Source organism: Nyctereutes procyonoides, unplaced genomic scaffold, assembly GCF_905146905.1.
Source record: "Nyctereutes procyonoides isolate TBG_1078 unplaced genomic scaffold, NYPRO_anot_genome, whole genome shotgun sequence".
Lineage (NCBI taxonomy): Eukaryota > Metazoa > Chordata > Mammalia > Carnivora > Canidae > Nyctereutes > Nyctereutes procyonoides.
Genome location: NW_026575049.1, coordinates 24,918,994 through 24,937,839, shown reverse-complemented (window position 1 = coordinate 24,937,839; position 18,846 = coordinate 24,918,994). Strand labels below are relative to the sequence as shown.

Genomic DNA, 18,846 nt, shown 5'->3' with positions numbered 1-18,846 from the left:
GCTCCCTCTGCCCCTCCCCCTGCTCATGGTTTCTCTCTCATAAATAAGAAAATAAACAAACAAACAAATAAATAAAATCATTTGACCAAGAGGTATTTTCCTGAGCTCTCTATTCTATTGGGAGATTGTGTTTAATGAGGACAGGGTTTCAGATAGGGAAGATGAAAATGTTTTGGAGATGGATGGTGGCAATGGCTGCACAAAAATGTGAACATACTTAGTGCCACTGAAATATACACTTTAGGATGGTAAATCTTTTAAAAATTTTAAAAATAAATTAATGGTAAATCTTATGTGTATTTTACCACAATTGAAATTTTTAATGAAATAGACATTTTCTTGGGATCCCTGGGTGGCTCAGCGTTTTAGCGCCGCCTTCAGCCCAGGGCGTGATCCTGGGGTCCCAGGATCGAGTCCTACATCGGGCTCCCTGCATGGAGCCTGCTTCTTCCTTTGTCTGTGTCTCTGCCTCTCTCTCTCTCTACGTCTCTTTCATGAATAAATAAATAAAATCTTTAAAAAAAAAAGAAATAGACATTTTCAGATAAGCAAAGGCTAGGATAATTTGTAGCCAGCAGACACTTACTCCAAGAAATGCTAAAGGAAATTCTTCAGGCTGGAGGAGAGATGAAAATGCAAACCTATAGGAAGAAAAGAAACACACTAAAAATGGCAAATATGTGGGTAAATATAAAATATAATTGTTCTTTTCTTAAATTATTTTAAGAAGTCAGCTGGCTGTTTGAAGTAAAAACAACAGGGGTGCCTGGCTGGCTCAGTTGGTAGAGCATGCAACTAACTCTTGATCTTCAAGGTTGTGAGTTCAAGCCCCAAGTTGGGTGCAGAGATTACTTAAAAATAAAAATCTTTTTTTTTAAAGGTAACAATAGTAATGTATTGTGAAGTTTATAATATTTATAAAAGTAAAATAAATGACAATAATACAAAGGATAGTAGAGGTGTAAATACAATGAAATTGTTGTAGAGGTTTTTATCAAATATAGTGAGCTGTGAAAGATTAAGAATACCCACTGTAATCACTAAAGTAACCACTTGAAAAATGATCCAAAAATTGGTTAAAAAGTCAATAGAAGAGAAGGAATGAAATACTTAAAAATATTCAATTAACCCAAAACAATAAAGGAACAAAGAACAGAGGGGACAAAGAGAAAATAAATATCAAGATGGCAGACTTAAAACCAATCTATCATTAATTATATATAAATAGAGGGATCCCTGGGTGGCGCAGCGGTTTAGCACCTGCCTTTGGCCCAGGGCGCGATCCTGGAGACCCGGGATCGAATCCCACATCGGGCTCCCGGTGCATGGAGCCTGCTTCTCCCTCTGCCTATGTCTCTGCCTCTCTCTCTCTCTCTCTCTCTCTCTCTCTCTCTCTCTCTCTCTGACTATCATAAATAAATAAAAATTAAAAAAAATAAATATAAATAGAATAAGCATCCAATAAAATTGATAACTACAGAACCTATAGAATAATAAGATAAAATTATGAACAACTTTATGTCAATATATTTAATAGTTTCAATGAAATGGACAAATTCCTTAAAAATATAATTTACTAAAACATACAAAAATATAACATACATGAATAGTCCACTATCTATTAAAGAAATTGAAACATAATTAACAGTATTTCCACTAGAAAACTCCAAGCCCCCAGATGACTTCATTGGTGAATTAACCCAAATACTTAAGGAAGATATAACACCAATTTTATATAAATTCCTTCAAAAAGAAGAAAAGGGAATACTTCCTAACCTGTTTTAGGAAACAGTATAACTCTGATACCAAAGTCCATTACTACATAAAAAAGAAGATTGCAGATAATATCACTCATGAATATAGACAAAAAATTCATGAATTGAAAAATGTTACTGAGTTGTAAAACAAAATATAAGCAAATTAAACCAGCAATATATAAAAATGATAATCATATCCATATGGAGTTTATACCAGTAACACAAGATTGGTTCAACATTTGAAAAATCATGGGGTGCCTGGCTGACTCAGTTGGTAGACTGTACAACTCTTGCTCTTGGGGTTTTGAGTTTGAGCCCCATGTTGGGTATAGAGATTACTTAAAAATAAAATATTTTAAAAAGAAAAGAGAAGAAAAGAAAAATTAATGTAATCTACTACAGTGATATAATAAAAGAGAAAAATCAGATACCATTTCAATAAATACAGAAAAAATATTTGACAAAATTTAATACCTATTCAAGATAAAAATCCTTGCAAAGTAGAGATGGTAGGTAATTACTTCAAATTAATAAAGAGCATCTATGAAGAATCTGTAGTAACAACATCATACTTGGGACGCCTGGGTGGCTCAGTGGTTGAGGGTCTGCCTTTGGCTTGGGGCATGATTCCAGTCCTAGGATCGAATCCCACATCGGGCTTCCTGCATGGAACCTGCTTCTCCCTCCGCCTGTGTCTCTTCCTCTGTGTGTGTCTCTCATGAATAATTAAATAAAATCTTTAGGGGCAGCCCGGGGTGGCTCAGCGGTTTAGCGCCACCTTTGGCCCATGGCCTGATCCTGTAGACCCGGGATCGAGTCCCACATCAGGCTCCCTGCGTGGAGCCTGCTTCTTTCTCTGCCTCTCTCTCTGGAGGTCTCTCATGAATAAATAAATAAAATCTTTAAAAAAAATAAAAATAAAAAAATAAAATATTTTTAAAAAATAATACTTATTGGCAAAATAGTGATTACTTTCCCCCTAAGATTAGAAGCAATGCAAAGATGTCCACTCTAAATACTAGTCAACATTGTAGTGATGGTCCCAGCCAGTGTACTGTAAGAAAAAGAAATAAAAGGCATAAAGATTGGATATAAATAAGGAAAGCTGTTCTTATTTACAGACTACATGATTGTATAAATAGAAAGTCCTAAAGAATAGGGACACCTGGATGGCTCAGTCAGTTAATATCCAACTCTTAATTTTGGCTCAGGTCATGATCTCAGGGTCATGAGATCAAGCCCCACATCAGGCTCTGCATTGAAGGTGGAGCCTGCTTTAGATTCTCTCTCTCCCTCTGCACCTCCTCCCTCCCTCACTTGTGCACACAGCACACACACTCTCTCTTTTAAAAAAAGGGGGGGGGGATCCCTGGGTGGCGCAGCGGTTTGGCGCCTGCCTTTGGCCCAGGGCGCGATCCTGGAGACCCGGGATCGAATCCCATATCGGGCTCCCGGTGCATGGAGCCTGCTTCTCCCTCTGCCTATGTCTCTGCCTCTCTGCCTCTCTCTCTCTCTCTCTCTATCATAAATAAATTAATTAAAAAAAAAAGTGGGGGGGGGTCCCTGGGTGGCTCAGCAGTTTGGCACCTGCCTTCGACCCAGGGCATGATCCTAGAGTCGCAGGATCGAGTCCCACATTGGGCTCCCTGCATGGGGCCTGCTTCTCCCTCTGCCTGTGTCTCTGCCTCTCTCTCTCTCTCTCTCTCTCTCTGTGTCTCTCATGAATAGATTTAAAAAAAAATCTTTAAAAAACAAGAAAGAAAGTCCAAGGTCTTAAGATTGAGTCCTGCATCAGACTTCAAGCTACTAGGATAAATTAGTTTAGCCAAGTGGCAGGATACAAGGTAAATATTCAAGACAGTGTAGTATTGATGTAAAGGCAAATCAATGGAAAAGAAAGAGGTCAAAAATAAATTCTCACATGTACAGTTGATTTTCAATAAGCATAAAAATAATTCAATGAAGAAAGAACATTTGTTTCAATATATAGTGCTAGAACGACTGGATATTTACATTATAAAGAATTAACCTTGGGCAGCCCTGGTGGCGCATTGGTTTAGCGCTGCCTGCAGCCTGGGGTGTGATCCTGGAGATCCGGGATCCAGTCGGGCTTCCTGCATGGAGCCTCCTTCTGTCTCTGCCTCTCTCTCGCTCTCTCTGACTGAATAACTAAATAAATCTTAAAAAAAAAAATTAACCTTGAACCCTATCTTATACCAAATATAAAAATTATTTTGAGATAGATCATATATCTAAATGTAATATCACGGGGATCCCTGGGTGACTCAGCGGTTTGGCGCCTGCCTTTGGCCCAAAGGAGGGCCTGGAGTCCCGGGATCAAGTCCCACATTGGGCTCCCGCATGGAGCCTGCTTCTCCCTCCTCCTGTTGTCTCTGCCTCTCTTTCAATTTCTCTCTCTCTCTCTCTCTCTCTCCCTCTATCATAAATAAATAAATAAATAAATAAATAAATAAATAAATAAATAAATAAAAAATAAATAAATAAATAAATAAATAAATAAATAAATAAATAAATAAATAAAATATCTCAAACCATACAGTTTTGAGCCATCTATTACTAGCATCATGGCTGCCCTCAGACCTCTGGTGAAGCTCAAGATCGTTAAAAAGAGGACCAAGAAGTTCATCTGGCACCAGTCAGACGGATACGTCAAAATTAAGTACAATTGGCAGAAACCCAGAGGCATTGACAATAGGCTGTGCAGAAGATTCAAGGGCCAGATCTTGATGCCCAACAATGGTTACAGAAGCAACAAGAAGACAAAGCACATGCTGCCCAGTGGCTTCAGGAATTTCCTAGTCCACCACATCAAGGAGCTTGAAGGACTGCTGATGTGCAACAAATCTTACTGTGCAGAGATTGCTCACAATGTATCCTCCAAGAACCACAAAGCCACTGTGGAAAGAGCAGCCCATTGGGCCATCAGAGTCACCAATCCCAATGCCAGGCTGCGCAGCGAAGAATTGAATAGACAGCTAATGTGCGGGTCATATTTGCGTTAATAAAACCATAAGACTGGGGATCCCTGGGTGGCGCAGTGGTTTGGCGCCTGCCTTTGGCCCAGGGCGCAATCCTGGAGACCCGGGATCGAATCCCACGTCGGGCTCCCGGTGCATGGAGCCTGCTTCTCCCTCTGCCTATGTCTCTGCCTCTCTCTCTCTCTCTCTCTCTCTCTGTGACTATCATGAATAAATAAAAAAAAATTTATAAAAATAATAAAAAAATAAAAAAATAAAATAAAAAATAAAACCATAAGACTATAAAAAATAAAAATAAAAAATAAATAAAACCGTACAATTTTTAGAAGCCAACACAAGAGAATATCTTTGCATCCTTAGGATAGGCAACAATTACATAGAACACAAAAAACAATAATAAAAGAAAAAGCTGATAAATTGAACTTCATCAAAATCAAAATTCTCTAATCAAAAAAAATGAAAAGGCAAATCTTACAGAGGAAGAAAATATTCACTATATATATATATATATATATATATGTATATATATATATATGAATGACAAGGACTTATAATCAGATTTATTTTTTAAAAACTCCTAAAACTCTGGGGCGCTTGGGTAGCTCAGTCAGTTAAGCATCGGACTCTTGGTTTCAGGTCAGGTCATCACCTCATGGGTCACGGGATTGGGCCTTGCGTCAGGCTCTCTGCTCAGTTGAAGATTCTCTCCCTCTGCCCCTCCCCCAACTCATGCTCTCTCTCTTTCTCAATCTCTCTCTAGTAAATCAATCCTAAAAAAAGCAACCCCCCCAAAAAAAAACAACCCTCCTAAAACTAAAAAAAAGATCAACCCAATTTATTTTTTAATCCAATTTATAAAAATGGGCCAAAGACTTGGACATTTCATAAATGAAGGTATAAAACTGACTAATAAGCACATGAAAAGATAGTAAACATTGCTAGTAATTACTGTGAAAATTAATAAAGGGAAATCTCACTAAAGTGGACCTGGAGGCTAGAAGAGGAGGCTGGAAGAAGAGCCTGACACTCAAAACCAATTACAGGAACAGCTGTCAGTTACAGACCCCAGCAGAAGAATGTCAAGAGGAAAGAATCATAGGTTGCAGGCCCTAACTGGGAAAGATGTACATTGCCTCCCCTATAAGAAATCAACTATCCAATAAATAAATAAATAAATAAATAAATGAAATCAACTACCCTTTTAACTTAGCCAATGAGAAACTTGTCACCCTGAACCCTTGCTTTTCTCAAAACAGCCCCTTCTTGCCGGGTGGCTCAGCTGGTTAAGCATCTCCCTTGAGCTTAGCTCATGATCCCAGGATTTTAGGATTGAGTCCTGCATCAGACTCTCAGCTCAGTGGGGAGGTACTCTGCTTCTCCTGCTCTCTGCCCCTCACCCTGCCTTGTGTTTGTTCTGACAAAAGTAAATAAATAAAATCTCTAAAACAAACAAACACCAGCCCCTTCAAACTTCCTCCTTCTCTATAACATAACATTCCTCTCCTTGGTTTATTGGACTTGCCATGGTTTTGCTGTAGCCTGTGTGTCCTGGATTGCAATTCTCTATTATTCCTGAATACACCCATTTTTGCTGGTAAAATAACTATTTTTAAAGTTAGCATTATGAAAATGTGAATCAAAACCACTGTGATGTCCCACATACCTGTTAGAATGGCTGACATGAGGGGGATCCCTGGGTGGCTCAGCGGTTTAACACCTACCTTTGGCCCAGGGCGGGATCCTGGAGGCCCAGGATCGAGTCCCACATCAGGCTCCCTGCATGAAGCCTGCTTCTCCCTCTGCCTCTCTCTCTGTGTCTCTCATGAATAAATAAATAAAATCTTCAAAAAAAAAAAAAAAAAAAAGAATGGCCGACATGAAAAAGACTGACAAGACCAAGTTTTGTTAAGGACATGGAGCAACAGGAGTGGGTGGGAATGTAAAATTGTGTAAACACTTTGGCAGTTTCTTACAAAGCTAAAATATACTTAATACACCACTCGCAGTCCTACTTGTAGAAATTTCCCAAGAGAAAAACAAAAAACCTATGTCAGCACAAAGATCTTCATGTGAATGTTGATAACTTTATACAGAACAGTCAACCATGGCCCAACCATAGCCCAATAAATGGTAAATGTATAAGCAATCTGATCTATGCACGTGGTACATTATTCCTCAAGTGCTCCAAAGAAAAACTACTGAGGGGTAGAGGTAGGGCCTGTGAAAAACAAATAGAGGTGCCTGGGTAGCTCAGTGGGTTAAGTGTCCAACTCCTGATTTTGGCTCAGGTCATGATCTCAGGGTTGTGGGATGGAGCCCATGTCTGGCTCCATGCTCAGCACAGAGTCTGCTAGTTCCTCTCCCTCTGCCCATCCCCCTGCTCCCCTGTTCTCTCTCTCTCTCTCAAATAAATAAATAAAAATCTTAACAAACAAACTACTGATAAACATAACATGGATGAATCTCATAATCATTATGCTAACTGAAAAAGCCAGATGCAAAAGACTAAATGCTCGATGAAATTCTAGAAAAGACCATAAAGAAAATGAAGCAATGGAAACTCTCATACCATGCTAGAACAGAGTAAAACCATTTGGAAAAAAAGGTTTGGCCTTTTTTTTTTTTTTTAAGATTTTATTTCTTCATTTGAGAGAGAGTAAATGAGAGAGAGAGCATGAGCCCATGAGGGAAGGGCAGATGGAAAGAGAGAAGCAGACTCCCCACTGAGCAGGGAGCTCAATGTGGGGCTCAATCCCAGGACCCTAAGCCCAAGGTAGATGCTTAACTGACTGAGTCACTCAGGCGGCCCCAGCCTTTTTAAAGTAATTTCTACACCCTACGTGGGCCTCGATCAAATTCATGATCCCAATATCAAGAATCACATGTTCTACCAACTAAGCCAGCCAGGTGCCCTTGGCCATTTCTTAAAAAGTCCATCAATTACTTTTCTTCTGACCCAGCAATTCAACTTCTGGTATTTATTCAAGAAAATGAAAATAATTTTTTTAAAAAAGAAAGAGGGCAGCCTGGGTGGTTCAGCAGTTTAGTGCTGCCTTCAGCCCAGGGCCTGATCCTGAAGACTCAGGATCAAGTCCCATGTCGGGCTCCCTGCATGGAGCCCCTCTCTCTCTCTTTCTCTCTCTCTCTCTCTCTCTCTCTGTATGTCTCTCATGAATAGGTCAATAAAATCTTAAAAAAAAAAAAAAGAAAAAGAGGGCAACCTCGGGGGCTCAGCAGTTTAGCACCACCTTTGGCCCAGGGTGTGATCCTGGAGACCGGGAATGAGTCCCACGTCTGGCTTCCTGCATGGAGCCTGCTTCTCCCTCTGCCTGTGTCTCTGCCTCTCTCTGTGTGTGTAGAGAATAAATGAATAAAATCTGAAAGAAAGAAAGAAAGAAAGAAAGAAAGAAAGAAAGAAAGAAAGAAAGAAAGAAAGAAAGAAAGAAAGAAAGAAAAGAAAAGAAAAGAAAAGAAAAGAAAAGAAAAGAAAAGAAAAGAAAATGAAGAAACAATGTTCACAAACAGCATTATTCATAGTAGCCAAACCTGGAAACAATTCAATTGTCCATTAACAGCCGAATGGATTAACAAATTGATACAATGAAATACTACACAATAAAAATGAATTAACTGTTGATACATGCATGAAATGGCTAAATCTGAAAAACATTCATCTGTATGAAAGAAAACACAAAAGAGTACATCGTGATTCTGTGTACATAAAATTCTAGAACAGGGATGCCTGGGTGGCTCAGTGGTTGGGCGCCTGCCTTCGGCTCAGGTTGTGATTCCGGCATCTGGGATCGAGTCCCGCATCAGGATTCCTGTGAGGAGCCTGCTTCTCCCTCTGCCTATGTCACTGCCTCTCTCTCTCAGTCTGTGTCTCTCATGAATAAATAAATAAATCTTAAAAAAAAATTCTAGAACAGGTAAAGAAAGGTATACAGAAGGCAGGTGTAAGAACAGGTATAGAGAAATCATTATGAAGGTTGCCTGTGGAGTGTGAAGTAGAAGTATTATATATAAATTATAACCTCAAAAAAATTTTTTTAAAGATTTTATTTATTTATCCATAGACACAGAGAGAGAGAGAGAGGCAGAAACACAGGCAGAGGGAGAAGCAGGCTCAGGCTCCATGCAGGGAGCCCGATGTGGGACTCGATCCCGGGTCTCCAGGATCACACCCCAGGCTGCAGGCGGCGCCAAACCGCTGTGCCACCGGGGCTGCCCAACCTCAAAATTTTTTAAAAGTCAGTTGAAACAGGGATGCCTGGCTTGCTTAGTTGATAGAGTGTGTGGCTCTTGCTCTCACGGTCATGAGTTCAAGCCCCAGGCTGGGCCTACAGCTTACTAAAAATAAATGAATAAGGGACACCCGGGTGGTTCAGTGGTTGAGCATCTACCTTTGGCTCAGTTCGTGATCCCAAGGTCCTGGGACCAAGTCCTGTATCGGGCTCCCCACAGGGAGTCTGCTTCTCCCTCTGCCTGTCTCTGCCTGTCTGTGTCTCTCATGAATAAATAAAATCTTTTTTAAAAACAAATGAATGAATGAATGAATGAATGAATGAATAAGGGGTGTCTGTCCAGCTTAGTTGGTAGGTGTGTAACTTGATCTTGGGGTCATGAGTTCAAGCCCCACACTGAAAAATAATAAATAAATAATAAAAATGAAATGAATGAATGAATAAGTAAAATAAAGTTGAAACAGGGATTTAGCTAGTATACAAAATGTATGCCATCAGTCCTACACACTTGCAAGAGGAAGGGTTATAGATTTGACTTCTACCTTGTTAGCAACAGAAGCAAAGAACGGAAAACAACTGCTTACATGATTGCAGCCAAAAGATGAGAAAAAAAATCAGTTCAATGTTTTCATAATTTTTGGAACTGGGATATGAGAGAAAATTCACTGACTGAGCCTCATAGTGGACAAGATTCTCAACAATACTCTTGGTTTTCATGCAGTTTTTCATTTGGCTGTGGTTTAAAAGATCTTGTGGGCAGCCTGGGTGGCTCAGGGGTTTGGCGCCTGCCTTCAGCTCAGGCCATGATCTTGGAGACCCTGGATCGAGTCCCACGTCGGGCTCCCTGCATGGAGCCTGCTTCTCCCTCTGTGTCTCTGCCTCTCTCTCTGTGTGTCTCTCATGAATAAATAAAATCTTTAAAAATAAATAGATAGATAGATAGATAGATAGATAGATAGATAGATAGATAAATAAATAAATAAATAAATAAATAAATAAATGATCTTGTGATGAATTCAAGCAATTCCATGACAGGTCATGACTCTGATAGTCTAGATCATTCTAAGGGCAATTATTTGATATCTAGGAATAAATGGCATCAGGGCAGATGTCACTCTACAGAGGGTTCTTCCAGCCCCTAAAGTTGAGCAACCCAAGATGCCATCATGATACTCCACCTTATTTTCCTCCTAGCCCTCATCCCTGGTTGATATTGTTTACATGGTTACTAATTATACTGACTAGAATGGTTAGTCCATGTATATAATGACCTTAGCTTGCCTTGTCATTGTGTGCCTAACACATATTGGGTGCTCAGGAAAGACTCTGAAGGAAAGAATGGCCTTTGACGTGATCCTTTACTTCTCCCAACAGATTGATGGCAACCGCATCTGTCCGACTCAAGCTAAACAACACAGTCATCAAGCACGTAAGACGGCAAATATTGCAGGGCCCGCTGTCACTGCCCTGTACCAGTCCCTCAGGAGTTCATGCTGGCTTCCCAGCCTTTCCAGAATCAGATTCTCCTACCAACTCACCTGATTACTCTGGCCTCACTCGATCCTGCCCAACTTTGCCAGAGCCTCTTACCAGGTCTTCCTACCCCGACACTTGCCCCCTCACCACTCCCAGATCATTCCCAATACAGCAGAGCAGAAGACAGATCTTATTGTTCCTCTGCTAAACACCCATGTGGCTCCATCTCACTCGGGGTGAAAGCCCAAATCCTCACCAGGACCTCAACCGCTGAGCCACCCAGGGGCACCCCCAGACCTGTTTCAACATGAGACAGCCCTTAGCTTTCTCTTCTCCATGAATAAAGACACCTCATCTTCTCTGGGTGTCACAGTCCTAATTCCTTTAGTCTTTCTTCTTGGGTCCCAGGTTCCAAAAACACTGTCATCTCTGTTCTTCCCCACTGAGTTTTGAAGCCTCCCAACCGGCTCCTCAAATCTGACAGTAGAATTCTCATAACCAGAAGAGAAAATCCTCAGGGGCTCCATTCTAATCCTTGTTCAAATTCTACACCATCGGGATCCCTGGGTGGCTCAGCAGTTTGGCGCCTGCCTTTGGCCCAGGGCATGATCCTGGAGTCCCAGGATCGAGTCCCACGTCGGGCTCCCGGCATGGAGCCTGCTTCTCCCTCTGCCTGCGTCTCTGCCTCTCTATGTCTATCATGAATAAATAAATAAATCTTTAAAAAAAAAATTCTACGCCATCTTTTTGTTTCACTGTATACTTTCAACAGGTACTGGAACTAAGTTGTCCATCTCACAAAACAACATTAATAATCTATCACTGTAAAGCACTTTATAGTTTACAGAGATTTTGGGGTTTTTTTTGAGAGATATATATATATATTCCTTCTGTCACTTGAGGCAAACAAGATATTACACATCTGCTAGAGAATGTGCCATTAACAGTGGACACTTTTGGGGGCACCTGGGTGGCTCAGTTGGTTGAGTATTGATCTGACTCTGCCTTTGAATTATAGCTAGAGTTGGAACAACAGAGTACAGCGGGGGAGGGGGGCAGTCAAAACCCATTTGCATTACTGATTTATCGTAACTCAGGCCAAAGAACCAGACTTTTAGCTTTGCACCCCAGGAACAATATTTTATATTTCTCTTGTACTGTCCCGTGTCTTTTTATTTTTTAAGATCTTATTTATCCATTTGAGAGAGAGAGTGCACAGACAAGGGATAAGGGGTAAAAGGAGTGAGAGGAACTGACTCCCCACCAAGCAAAGAACCTGACGCACAACTCCATCCCACAGATCATGACCCAAGCCAAAGGCAGATGCTTAACCAAATGAGCCACCCAGGCACCACCACCCCCGCTCCCACCCCATGCCTTTCAATAGGTACATGGTAAATACTCATTAAAATATTTTTGATTACTAGAGCAGCCCTGGTGGCTCAGCGGTTTAGCGCTGCCTTCAGCCCAGGGCCTGATCCTGGAGACCCAGAATCAAGTCCCACGTCAGGCTCCCTGCATGGAGCCTGCTTCTCCCTCTGCCTGTGTCTCTGCCCCTTTCTCTCTCTCTCTCTCTGTGTGTCTCTCATGAATAAATAAATAAAATCTTAAAATATATTTTTTTTGATTTTTTAAGAGTTGTATAATTTCCACAACTTTCTTTACTTCACTAAATGGGTAGCACTACTAATAGTGATACATAAACTTGTTTATTCACTTCTAGATAGATTTTTTCCACATCAAATGTGACAGTGTCATAATAAGGTTTGAGGATAGTACATCTCACACAATAGCATGAGCTCCCAATCGTCACATCTACAAGCCACAAAAGGATCTGTAAATTCTTTTATTAGACTTTTAATTTTTAGAGTGCTTTTAGGTTCAATGCTAAATTGAGTGGAAAGTACAGAGATTTCCTACACAACCTTTGCCCGCCCTCCTATACATTTGCCCCAGCCCATACATGCACTGCCTCCCCCACTGTCAACAAGCCCCACTGGAGCAGTACGTTTGTTACAACTGGTGAACCTATATTGACACCATTATTATCATCCAAAGTCCATAGTTTACATTAGGGTTCACTCTTGGTTTTGTACATTCTATGGGGTTAAACAAATGTGTGACATGTATCCACCATTACAGCATCACACAGAATATTTTCTGCCCTAAAAATCCTGTGCCCTTTTCATCTCTCCCTCCTTGAACGTCTGGCAACCACTCGTCTTTTTATTGACTCCGTGGTTTTGCCTTTTCCAGATGTCACATAAGTAGAATCATATAGCATGTAGTCTTTCCAACTGACTTATTTCACTTAGTTATATGCATTTAAAGTTCCTCCGTGTCTTTTCATGGCTTGGGAGCTCATTTCTTTTTGGCGGTGAAAAATATCCCATCGTCTGGATGTATCACAGGTTATTTATCCATTCACCTCCTGAAGGACTTTGGTTGCTTCCAAGTTTTGGCAACTGCTATAACCCTCCATATGCAGGTTTTCGTCTGGCCATAAGTTTTCAACCCCTTTGGGTAAACGTGAAGATGTTTACTGGATGGTATGGTTAGATTATGGTTAGTTTTGTGAGAAACCATCAATCTGTCTTCCAAAGTAGCTGTACCATTTTTGCATCACCACCAGGAGTGAATGAAAGTTCCTATTGCTCTATATCCTTGCCACCATTTGCTGTTGTCAGTATTCTAGATTTGGGGGATTCTAATAGGTGTATAGTGGAATCTCACTGTTCTTTTAACTTGCATTTCATTGGTGTTACATGATATAGGGCATCTTTTCATGTTCACCTGCCTTCTGTTCTGTGTCTGTTAAAATCTTTGGCTTATTTGTTAATCAGGTTGTTTTCTTATCATTGCATTTTAAGAGTTCTTTGTATAGGGATGCCTGGGTGGCTCAGTGGTTGAGCATCTGCCTCCAGCTCAGGGTGTGATCCCGGGGTCTCAGGATCGAATCCTGCATCGGGCTCCCCACAGGGAGTCTGCTTATGTCTCTGCCTCTCTGTCTGTCTCATGAATAAATAAATATTTTTTTAAAAAAAGAAAAAAATAAAAAAGTAAAAAGAGAGAAGGAGAGAGTTCTTTATATATTGCGGATAACAGTCCTTTATCAGGTATGTCTTCTGCAAATATTTTCACCCAGTCTGGCTTTTCATTCTCTTGACAATGTCCTTTGCAGAGCAAAATTAAAGCAAACTTTAATGAAGTCTAGTTTATTGGTTCTTTCATGGATCATGACTCTGTTGTACCTAAAACATCATCACCATCTCCATGATCATCCAGATTTTCCCCTGTTATCTCCTAGGGGATTCACAGTTTTGCATTTTACATTTAGGTCTGGATTTATTTTTTTGCATATGGATACCCAGTTGTTCCAGCACCATTTATTGAAAAGACTCTTTGCTCCATTGTATTACCTTTTCTCCTTGGTCAAGGGGTTGGCTGTTTTTATGTCAGTCTATTTCTGGGCGCTCTATTCTGCTCCATTGACGTATTTATCTATTCTTCACAAATACCACACTGGCTTGATTATTGTAGCTTTATAGGAGTCCTGAAGTTGGGTAGTGTCAATCCCCTTGAGATAGGGAAAATGAAAAACTTCAGAGAAATCTGCTTTTTGCTCTTTTTCCTGCTTCTTCCTAGGACCTGCACCCCTACTTTTACAGGAGCCTCATAATCTAAACAGTGTATATCCTCCTTGTAAAGGACAAGAAGTTGATGATTTCTCTAGAATAGACAATATCAGGGGCGCCTGGGTGGCTCAGTCAGTTAAGTGTCTGTCTTCGGCTCAGGTCATGATCTCAAGGTCCTGGGATCGCAGCCCACTTCAGGCTCCCTGCTCAGTAGGTAGTCTGCTTCTCCCTCTGCTCCATTCCCCTCCTTGTGCTCCCCCCCCCAAATAAATAAAAAATAAAAATCTTTTTAAAAAAATAGACAACATCTAAGGAAAGACCAAGTGAGAATGACACATCATATGTGTATTCCAGACCACAGGTGCTAAACATCGACACCAAGACACCCTGGTTCCAACTAGTTCCTGGTTGCATAAGAGGGCACATACACCAGACTACAATCCTCAGTAAAAACCCTAGACCCTGAGCAAAGATGAGACTCTCTCTCCTTTCCTTTGAGTTTTCCAGACACTCTGTCTATACCTGAACGCCCTCTACATCTTCAATAAATTTGCCTCTCACCTCCTGCTGGCTTGCATTTGATTTCTTCTCCATGCACCCAGGGACCCTCTTGGCCGGTCCTGTGAGATTCCCTCTGGATCCTCATACCTAGCCTGCCTACATCACTCTCACTTCATTCTTCTTCAATATGGAGTTGGCTATTCTTTTTGCTTCTACATACAAACTCTGTCAACATCTACAAAAGAATTGTGGGATTTGACTGGGACTGAACTGAATCTATAAACCAAGTTGAAAAGAATGGACATCTTGACAATCTTGAGTTTCCCTATCCAAAAACATGAAACATCTCTCCATTTACTTCATTCTTCTTTAATATCTTTCATCAGGGGGTGCCTGGGTGGCTCAGCTGGTTAAGTGTCTGCCTTTGGCTGGGGTCATGATCCCGGGGTCCTAGGATCTAGCTCCAGGTCGGGCTCTCTGCTCAGTGGGGAGTCTATTTCTCCCTCTGCTTGTGCTCTCTCTCAATCTCTCTCAAATAAATAAAATCTTTTTTTTTAAAGATTTTATTTATTTATTCATAGGGATGCAGAGAGAGAGAGAGAGAGGCAGAGACACAGGCAGAGGGAAAAGCAGGCTCCATGCAGAGAGCCTGACGTGGGACTCGATCCAGGGTCTCCTAGGATCACGCCCTGGGCTGCAGGCGGCGCTAAACCGCTGTGCCACCAGGGCTGCCCATAAATAAAATCTTTGAATAAAAAAAAAATCTTTATCAGCATTTCATGGTTTTCCTCTAATAGATCTTACATGATATACATTTTTAAAATGCAACTGAGGGGAGCCCTGGTGGCTCAGGAGTTTAGCGCCGCCTTCAGCCCAGGGTATGATCCTGGAGACCCGGGATCCAGTCTCACATCGGGCTCTCTGCATGGAGCCTGCTTCTCCCTCTGCCTATGTCTCTGCCTCTCTCTCTCTGTGTCTCTCATAAATAAATAAATAAATAAATAAATAAATAAATAAATAAATAAATAAATAAATAAAATCTTTAAAAAAAAAAAAAGCAACTGATGTGGGGCACCTGGGTGGTGACTCTTGATTTTTGCTCAGGTCATGATCTCAGGGTCCTGGGATTGAGCCCCACATTCCTCCTCAGCATGGAGTCTGCTTGTCCTTCTCTCTCCCCCTCTGCTGCCCCTCCCTACCTCTCTAAAATAAATAATCTTTAAAAAAATAAAAAAAATGCAAGGACACCTGGGTGGCTCAGTGGTTGAGTGTCTACCTTTGGCTCAGGTCATGATACCAGGAGTCCTGGGATGGAGTCCGAATCAGGCTCCCTGCAGTAAGCCTGCTTCTCCCTCTGCCTATGTCTCTGCCTCTCTCTGTGTGTCTTTCATGAATAAATAAAATCTTTTTAAAATAATAAAATAAATAAAAAAGAAAATGCAACCGATGTAACCACATGAGTTTGTCCATGTAATTGCTATCAGTCTTTGAGATCAGGGCCATAACTGTTTTTAAACACCAGATGGCCATGACAACATTTTCAGGTGTGGATATGAGAAATGTTCATGAAGAGGAAGAGAATCTGATGGGTTCTATTAGAATCTGGATTTCAGTCCCAGCTCATTCACTAACTTGTTGTATGACCTGTAGCAAAAGACTTCCCTTTCTAGGCCTTCATGAGGGGTTAGGTTAGACCAGTAGACCCCAAAACTGACCCAGGGTTCAACTCCCAAATATTTTTTCAATAGGTCTGGGGTGGGAACTGGAAAAATCTGTATTATTGGGATGTCTCGGTGACTTAGCAGTTGAGCGTCTGCCTTCAGCTCAGGGCCTGATCCCAGAGTCCCGGGATCAAGTCCCACGATGGGCTTCCTGCATGGAGCCTGCTTCTCCCTCTCCCTGTGTCTCTGCCTCTCTCTCTGTGTGTCTCTCATGAATAAATAAACAAAATCTAAAAGAAAAGAAAAGAGATCTGTATAATTAAAATCTTCTCTGGTGTTTCTGGTTTTTGGGATCCACAGACCTGTTTAGAGTAAAGGAGGTTCCCAATTTTTCACAATTCATGGTGCATCTAGTGTTTCTATAATTGTTTCATGACTCCCTAGGTCTACAGAAACACCCAACAGTTCTGTTCATTAAGTAGGTTAAGTCCAAACAAATTCAGTAAATATTTATGTCCTAAGAACTTAATGCCTGTCTGGCAACACACACTTTCTCAAAGCTTGGAATCAGGAATCATTTTCTGTTCCACATCAACTATACACAATACTTTTCCTCACAACAATATCCATGACCTCAGCTTTGCAAAGATAGGATGTTATTCAAAGACATGTAATATGAGCTCACAGTGAAACTGCCTCAAGCCAACAGTTTTGTGCAGTACCAGACAGATGTCACTTGTGTGATGAGCTGAATTGCATCCCAACTCCTTTAAATCTGTATGTTAAAACTCTAACCCTAGTACCTCAGACTGTGACTGTATTTGGAGACAGGGCCATTAAAGATATAATTAAGGTCAAATGAGGTCATGTAGGTGGGCCCTAACCCAGTATGACTGGGATCCTTATAAAAAGAGATTAGGACACAAACATGTGCACACACAGATGAAAGACCATATTGGGACACAGCAAGAAGGTGGCATCTGCAAGCCCATGAGAGAGGGCTTAGAACAAAGAAAACCTGCCAATGCTTTAATCTTAGACTTCTGGCCTCCAGAACTGTGAGAAAATTAATTTCTGCTGTTTAGGCCACACAGTCTGTGGTATTTTGTTATAATAGCCTAGCAAACTAACACACTTGGTCAGCTAGCAAATTTTCATTCAACATAATAAATATAAACATTTCTGCCCTAATGATACACCTGATTCTTTGCTTCAGCAGATATCAATTAACACTCAGGAGAGGTGCCTGAGGCCACAGATTTAGGCAACCAGCTGGAGGTGGCATGGCATCTAGGTGAAAGCCAATCAAACACTGGAGAAGGATAGTAGTAATGGAAATGCAGAAAAGTAGGCATATGGGGATATGTTTAGTGGTGAGAAGTAGTTCTGCTTCAAGATTTGCAGATGTGATGGGGGCACCTGGATGGTCCAGTTGGTTAAACATCTGCCTTCAGCTCAGGTCATGATCCCAGAGTCCCAGGATCAAGCCCTCCATTGGGCTCCCTGCTCAGCGGTGAGTCTGCTTCTTCCTCTGCCCCTCACCCGACTCATGCTCTTTCTTTCTTTTTTTTTTTTAAGATTTTATTTATTTATTCATGGGAGACAGAAAGAGAGAGAGGCAGAGACACAGGCAGAGGGAGAAGCAGGCTCCATGCAGGGAGCCTGACGTGGGACTCGATCCCAGGTCTCCAAGATCACGCCCTGGACTGAAGGAGGTACTAAACCACTGAGCCACCAGGGCTGCCCTCTCTCTCAATAAAATCTTAAAAAAAATAATAATGATTTGCAAATGGAACATGAGTGGCAGAGAGCAGAATCAAGGATAATTCCTAACTTTTTGTTAATAATATAGTTATATTTCTATTGTGACTACAATCTTTCATCCCATGATTTTTATTAAGAACCTACAAAATGCCATGCTATGTCCAAGGTGGTGGGATGCAGAGGTGGGAAAGATAAGGTGCCTGCTTCCACTTAATTAAGAGTGTGGGGATCCCTGGGTGGCGCAGTGGTTTGGCGCCTGCCTTTGGCCCAGGGCGCAATCCTGGAGACCCGGGATCGAATCCCACATCGGGCTTCCGGTGCATGGAGCCTGCTTCTCCCTCTGCCTGTGTCTCTGCCTCTCTCTGTGACTATCATAAATAAATTAAAAAAAAAAAATTAAAAAAAAAAAAAAGAGTGTGGATGTTGTTTTTCACAGAACTAGAACAAATAATACTAAAATTTGTATGGAACTACAAAAGACCCTGAATAGACCAGCAATCTGTAGAAAGAGTGCAAACTAGAGGTATGACAATCCCAGGTTTCAAGATATACTACAAATCTGTAGTAATTAAAACAGTATGGAACTGGCACAAAAATAGACACACAGATCAATGGAAAAGAATAGAGAGCACATGGGCATTGGGCTGGCTCAGTCAGTGGAGCGTGGGACTCTTGATCTCAAGGTTGTGAGTTCAAGTCCCACGTGTGTACAGATTACTTAAAATCTTTTCTTTTTTTTAAAGAAAGAGTCACGTGTCCTACCAACTGAGCCAGCCAGGTGCCCTTGATTCATATATACATACATATAA

General features: G+C 41.1%; 1 protein-coding gene and 1 pseudogene across 1 annotated transcript; one reads left to right on the top strand and one right to left on the bottom strand.

The window, feature by feature from the left end:
• Window positions 1-4,342: 4,342 nt before the first annotated feature.
• On the top strand, window positions 4,343-4,780 carry LOC129512148 (60S ribosomal protein L32-like). The gene has a single exon (XM_055329423.1). The coding sequence runs from the start codon at window positions 4,343-4,345 to the stop codon at window positions 4,778-4,780; it is 438 nt and encodes a 145-aa protein (XP_055185398.1).
• Window positions 4,781-12,213: 7,433 nt separating this feature from the next.
• On the bottom strand, window positions 12,214-12,310 carry LOC129512243 (small nucleolar RNA U13; annotated as a pseudogene).
• Window positions 12,311-18,846: the final 6,536 nt, after the last annotated feature.

Excerpts from the sequence above, each read along its gene's own strand:
- LOC129512148 (XM_055329423.1), top strand. The coding sequence starts at position 4,343 with ATGGCTGCCCTCAGACCTCTGGTGAAGCTCAAGATCGTTAAAAAGAGG.